This window comes from Loxodonta africana, chromosome 9, assembly GCF_030014295.1.
Source record: "Loxodonta africana isolate mLoxAfr1 chromosome 9, mLoxAfr1.hap2, whole genome shotgun sequence".
In the NCBI taxonomy this organism is placed as follows: Eukaryota; Metazoa; Chordata; class Mammalia; order Proboscidea; family Elephantidae; genus Loxodonta; species Loxodonta africana.
The window spans coordinates 103,794,263-103,801,285 of record NC_087350.1 but is presented as its reverse complement, the minus strand read 5'-3'; the positions used below and the strand labels follow the sequence as shown (position 1 = coordinate 103,801,285).

The 7,023-nt window shown below is 38.2% G+C and overlaps 1 protein-coding gene across 5 annotated transcripts in view; it reads right to left on the bottom strand.

Moving 5' to 3' along the window:
• Nucleotides 1-240: 240 nt before the first annotated feature.
• Nucleotides 241-7,023, bottom strand: part of MPDZ (multiple PDZ domain crumbs cell polarity complex component) — a 147,369-nt gene continuing 140,586 nt past the window's right edge. For all 5 annotated transcript variants that reach the window (XM_023545266.2, XM_064290503.1, XM_064290504.1 and 2 more), the window contains 5 exons: nucleotides 6,341-6,463; nucleotides 4,527-4,631; nucleotides 3,826-3,938; nucleotides 3,027-3,150; nucleotides 241-1,127 (listed from right to left, as the gene is read on the bottom strand). In XM_023545266.2, coding sequence (XP_023401034.2) covers nucleotides 981-1,127; nucleotides 3,027-3,150; nucleotides 3,826-3,938; nucleotides 4,527-4,631; nucleotides 6,341-6,463 — 612 coding nt within the window. In that variant the 3' untranslated portion in view covers nucleotides 241-980. The remainder of the gene's footprint in view (nucleotides 1,128-3,026; nucleotides 3,151-3,825; nucleotides 3,939-4,526; nucleotides 4,632-6,340; nucleotides 6,464-7,023) is intronic.

The window sequence follows — 7,023 nt, the reverse complement described above, 5'->3', positions numbered from 1 at the left end:
AATATAAGGCAATGGGATGAAGTTTTGTTAATCCCTTTCATTTTTCTATCAATTTACTAATGGCTTATGACCAAAATCGTTACGAACACATTGCTTTTCTCTTTGTCATTAAGATGAATACTAACTGCAAACCCATGGCACAGGGCATTAAAATCAGCACTGAAAGATGCTGGGGTTATTCCACGTTCCTTCGTGGTTAGTATGGCCACTTTCTAAGAGAAACTGCAGTCAACACAAGGGTAGCATCATTATTTTACTTATAGCAACGCGAAAACATTTAGAAGAGGTCGAAAACGAAAGTGAACATTCAGATAAGCAGGAAATATATTTTCTTTACAAAACCTGGGAACACAGATCATATATTTGCTGTTTACTCATCATCTTATGTTAGCAGTGGGGAGATGCATTTTTTTTTATGATATTCAAATTTTTTAAATACTGAGAATATTTTTTTAAACCTTTCAGTAGAAAGAGGCTTTTTTCTCATTTTCTTGTCTTTCTCACTGGAGACAGAGAAAGGAGGTGGATGAGCAAAATCAGGTATTTTTATAAAACTCTTCAAGATTTTCTTCTTTATTTTCTATCTTCATTTTTCACCCTAAGTTACTGAAGCCATTCCTCTTGGGTTACATTTACAATTATTTTTCTTTCTCTATTCATCGGTTCAGCACATAATAATTTTTGCCCGTTTCACTACAAAATGTCAGCTATCTTCCCCAAGGAAGACCAGATTTACCTATGCAAATATTTCTTTTCTTTGAGCTTAGGTTCACAAAACACAAGGGGAAAGGAAAAATGATGCTAGACTGTAAGAATACCATGTCCATATGTGAAAAACAAACTGAAATGTTATTTTTCCCCTACAGTTTTGAAGAGCCCAATGAACACAGCCTGGGAAGAGTTGTTCACAAGACTGGTCCCATTCTCTTTACAGTACAGAATGCCAACAAGGGTTGGGTGGATTCCATTCTGGCAGCAGTTCAGGAGAGAACCATCAAAGTGACAGTGCCTTTTGTCCGCTTAAGGATGGCAACAGCTTCTTCATGGGTTACCCCTTCTAGACTCTGCCCGTTGACGGCAATGATCTGGTCGCCCCTTTTTAGACGCCCATCTTCAGAGGCTGCTCCCTGCAATTATAAGTAGGCTTGTTTACGTCTCAGGAAATGCTGCCTCCCAGCTACGTAATAGAAAAAGGTCTAAACAAGAATGTAAATCGCTCTGCGTGGCCACGCATTGCTCCCAGTGCTCCACGGGCCTGCCACTTCCTTTAAGCAATGATGAACACACACAAAGGCGGCCTCTTCTGAAATGGTTTTAGCACTGAGATTCCAATTTGAGAGGGAATTCAGCACTCAGTAGATTAGTTGGGTGGTTTTTTGGCTGTTCAGCACAGCAGCTGGTAGGATTTCAATTTAATAAAGAACATTTGGGAATTTGCCTAGTAGGAATGATTTCATAGAATCCAGAATTTTCTATCCTATAAAGAAGATCTACAGAAAGAAGACAGAGGGATCAAGTAGGAAGACAATCGGTTTTGTAGGAAAAGGACATATGACCCACAAAACCCAAAAGTCTCCAGAGGCAAAGCCAATGTTCAAAGCCCACCTGCACATTTTCAAGGGCAGGACCAGGCACAGGTCCTGAATTTAAAACGTACTTCTAATTCTTACTCGTTCTGAGCTTTTGAAAAGGCTGCTCAAGCTATCTTGGTTCTTTACTTCCCAAGGGTAGATGGGTTCTTCCTATTCCTTATAGGCCCTAAATGATTTAGATTAAATACAGACATTGCTATTTCAAAGAGAGCCCCATCTTAAGGCAGGCTTATAGTAGGCAATTGTGCAATTAAATATAAGATTAAAAATATGGAAAAGTTAATGAGGAATCCATAACGATGAAATTCTTAAAATATGTTCTAACAAGCATGCCTTAAATAAATTGTTCCCCGGCTGGGGAAAAGGACTGCACGACTCTTCTACTCCCTGGCAAATGTTGTTCATATTTTTGGACACACCAACGACTTAGAAAAAAAAAAAAATGTCTCGAAAATTAAACCTATAGCTAGCTTGCTATTCGTAGAGCACTTTAAATGGGTTAAAAATAACAATAATGTTTTTTTTAAAAAATAACAGAATATAACTTTGACAGGTAAATATCTTAAGGAACCCTAACACTAATCTAACACCTCTGTTATCAAATATTCTAACAGGTTTGATACAAGTTTTGCTTTTTTGCACTGCAAAATTGTGGAATTTGGGATTTTCTTCTGCAGGCAATTCTGTCCAATTTTGTGGCTTCTAAAAAAAATTTCTTAACATATTAACAATAATTACATGGATTTAAGTTATTTTAATGGCTTCAACCAGCACTTTCCAATAGCTTTATTCTTCTTTAAACATTCTTAAGTTTAGACAGTTTACTAATAGATTACAAAGAAAAAATGGTTTTTATTTTTTTTATTGACTCACTTGTTTTGCAAATAAGTGATTTACTGTAGGCGATGTGGCTGCTGAACACTTTTCAAATTTCTGTCAGTAGTTATTTTTCTGTTTAATGCAATCAAATTCAATTTGAAAAATAAATGACCTATTAGTAATCTGCACATGTGTCTTATTTACTTTTCTGTATGTATTTTATATTTCACAGCAAAAAAATGCTAAGGGAAAGAAAAGCCAGCACTCCAAGGCACCCATATCTAAAATGTCCCATTTTCAAAAGACAATCACGTGCAACTTGTTTGAAAAGGAAATAAATAGGCCTTACTGTCTAACCAAAGTTCATTAATATTTCTATGTATATTTTGGAGAGTTCCTAGGGAATTTCAATTTGAGTCCATTTTCCTTTAAACATTAACTAAACCTCAAATTGGACAAAAATATTTAATGAGCCGTTTCTGTAGGGAGTTCTGAAAGAAAATGATCAACTGTTAACCATTTGGCGTTACCTCAGGCCATGAACTAATAAGCCAGCTGCTGACTGCTATGAATGCATGTTTACAGGGAGGGAGTGGTTAGAATGTGCAAGCTTACCTTTGCGAACACAGTTTTAACGTAAATGGGTAAGTCTCCGTGAGGGCTGCCATACCCTCCTACTATACTGAAGCCTAAACCATCTGGTCCTCGGTCCAGCGTGATAGACTTGCACTGAGGAGGTCTACAGTAAAAGGAATGAAAAAAAGAGGTTTTTAATATATTTATATATATATGTGTGTGTGTGTATATATATCTTTGAATCTATAAAGTACAGATTAGCTTACATGTACCTAGAGCTGGTATAATTCTTTGCTGACAGCAGATATATTCTGGATATTTTTGTAATTCTTGAACTGTTAGTGCATGCTGTGTTCAGTATTTTACATTTACATAATCTAATAAAATCCAACTTAACACCCTAATTCTATTACTCATTTACAGTTCCCTTAAACTAACATAGTCACGGCATGTTCTCGTTGCATATAAGAGTTCCTTCTTTTTAGAGTTTATTCAAAGTGAGAGGGCTAAAGTGTAGGGGAGTGTCATGGAGTAAGTCATAAATGTCAGTATTCCAAAACTCAGAGAGAAAAATGATCAACAGTGTAAGACCAAAACACAAACCCATTGTCGTCGAGTAGTTTCCAACTCGGGGTAATCTTAGAGGACAGAGTGGATCTGCCCCAGAGGGTTTATAAGGCTGTAAATTTTTACAGAAGCAGGCTGCAACATCTTTCTCCTGTCGAGCAGCTGGTGAATTCAAACCATCGACCTTTTGGTTAGCAGCTGAGCACTTTAGCCACTGCGCCAACAAGGCCTCTTGGACAAATGGTATACAAACCATACAATATGAGCTTACCCTAAATCATCCTGAAATATGCTGCTTGATGCCAGCCCTGTGAAAGACAGACTGGAACTGGCAGGCTCCTGTTGATGGCCTGTGACCACACTCACATCGCCTCCAGCAACCACCTGTGCATCAGATGAGGACGTATAAAGAGAAAAACACATGTTCACTGGCTAAAGGACACTTGCAACTTTTCTTTAAAAAGAGAAATGGGATTGAAATGTGTATATGGCCAACTTAATAATTTCTGTTAATATGAAATACGACCAAAGAGAGAAATTTCGCAAGGTCCAGAGGTCTTTCAACTGAGTGTGAAATATTTTACTAATTCAATTCTACAAAAGTTCTCTGGTGCTTTTAAAACATGTTCCCATATGCAATTATTTTTTAAATATTGTTAAAGTACACTCACACCACTTAAAATTCTAGCAATTAATCATTTACTGCTAAGGCCTTGTATTTTTTTTTTCCCTTTAGACATAAAATATGAGACAATAAACACATCAGAAGAAAATGTTAGGGAATATATTTCATATGTACTTTCTTGGAACTCTCAATTTAATCACTGATCTTCAATGGAAATAGTAAAAAAAACAAAAACAAAAAATGATAGTAAGAGATTGAATAACTTTTACTGTTCTAACATCAAAACTCGTTTTTTTCCCCAAGCTACTAAATACTATTCTAAATAGTGCTTGGGATAAAAATCTCACCTGCATTTCAATGGAGCCTGAGGCATTTTTCAGTAAATTCACTGCTTGGGTGTGAGTCATTCCCTCAGTCGATGTGCCACAAATAGTGACAATCCTATCCCCAACCTGCAAGGCAGAGGAAGAAATGTTGTTAGCTGTCAAGCTGGCGACTGACTCATAGTGAGCACACGCACAATGGAAAGAAATGCTACCCAGTCCTGTGTCATCCCTGCTATGGTTGGGGATTCAGCCATTGTGATCCACAGGGTTTCCATTGGCTGATTTTCGGAAGTAGATCGCTAGGCCTTTCTTCCTAGTCTATGTTAGTCTGGAAGCTCACTGCAACCTGTTCGGCATCATAGTCACAATCAAGCCTCCACTGACAGATGGGTGGTGGCTGTGCTTGAGGAGCACTGGCCAGGAACTGAACCCACATGGAAGGCAAGAATTCTACCACCGAATCACCACTGCCTTCAGGAGAAAGAAATAGCCATCTGCTAAAAGAGCCATAAGGAGTGGGATATTCAGAGCTGAACAATCATTTCCTTCCCTACTATCCACATCACATATATGCTGTTATCAGCAACTGAAACCAAGGAAACCACTAAGTCCAAGAAGCAGCAGCCATAAGAAGAAGATGCTCATAATGATTGGGCTCTATAGTCTCTGGGGAAGGAAGGGGGACAAAGTTACATTACTTCCTATTGAAAGAATAAAATAGTTGGTATTTGGAAACCGGAATTTCTCTGGACATTATTATTATAAACATGAGATGTGACTCTAAGCCAAGGGTTAGCAAACTATAGCCCATGGGCCAAATCCAGCCTACTGCCTGTTTTGGTTAATAAAGTTTTGTTGGAACAGTGCCATGCTCATTTGGCTGCTTTCACGCTACTATGCATGGCAGAGTTGAGTAGCTGCAGCAGAGACCCATATGTTCCCAAAGCCTAAAAGATTTCCTATCTGGCCCTTTGCAGTAAAGTTTGCTTACCCTGTGCTAAGTATAAAAAAAAGTTTGCTCACCCTGTGCTAAGTATAGAATTGGTTTTTAAGTCTCAGCCATAGATTTAGATATCAAAGGGGATTGAACTATTCCCAATTTAGACTGAACTAATACATGGTTCTGTTCTTGGGACCTGTTTGAGGCATGAGGCCATACAGATTTTAGTTAAGAGAGACTGAATTACTTGAATGGAATATTCTTATGATGTGAGAGCCAGGCAGTTACCATAAATTCCATCACAGTGCTGTACATTCAGATAATCCTTCAACTTTGAAGCAAGTTTTGCATAGTTTTGTAACACTGTAAGTCACAGTTACATTTAAGTTCCATAAAATTTATAATCAAAAGTAACATAAGTGATAATTCTCATTTTAATAAAGTTAAATAGATATTCAAACTAATGAAACATGTAAAGCAAACAATCCATGTTGGTGCTCTGAAAACATGTGTGCATGTTTAACTTGTTCCACAGTTCCAAAACAAGTCAACCTTCCCATTTCATTTTAACTTCAAACTTGCATACAACATCATTTTCTCCTTTCTTTTAATTTCCTTTATCCTTTACCTAAAGCAAGCCCTGCTGTGCTGTGGCTGGATTAGCTGATTGAAAAGCAGAAACAAGATGTTTAAGATCATCTTGCAACAGTTAGCTAGATTCAAAATTCAACACCATTGAGTTGATTCCAACTCATAGTGGCCCTATAGGACACAGCAGAACTGCCCCATAGGGTTTCTGAGGAGCAGGTGGTAGATTTGAACTGTTAGATTCAAGGGTTTTAGAAAGATTTTCACTACATTTGCTAGGGCTACTGTTACTAGCAGTAAAACTTACTCTGAGTTTCTGGGTCTGAGCTGCAACTCCATTGGGGTGCATCATGGCAATAAATATAGGAACGTCACCAAGAGGGCTGCCCACTCCTCCAGCAATGCTGATTCCCAAAGAGTCAGTTGATCCCTGCCATGGAACAGGCACAAGAGTTTGGTCAAAGGGCTATTTTTAATCAACATTTTGTTTCTCTGGCAGAATACTGTATCATTAACTCTGATCTTCTAGGTGTGAGGGTGGCAAATGAGGCTCAAGAAAAATGCATTACTTTATTTGAGACAGGTCCTTAGTGTGTGATTTAGGAAAATAATCATCTGTCCAGGAGGTAAAAGAAATAAAGGTAAACTAAATGAAAATCATGTGTCGGACGGACGAAAAGCAGGTAAACTGCTGAAGTGAAAAGAACACAAGTTTTGGAATCAGACCTGTGTTCAAAGTCAGGAGTCCACACTTCAAAACCCTGGGGCTGGAGCCAGTCCACTGAGCTCAAGAACTCACTAGACATTCATTTTTGCAAACCGGAGACAACAGAGCTTCTCATCCAGGGAGTGCATGTGCAGTGCGTATTAAATGGAATGATGATGACAGGAAGAGTCTACAAGAGTGTTCAGCACAGAGCAAAGGCTCAATCAGTGGTCACTGCTTTCACTTTCCCTCTTGTGCATGGAATTTTCAGAAGAACTAGGAAA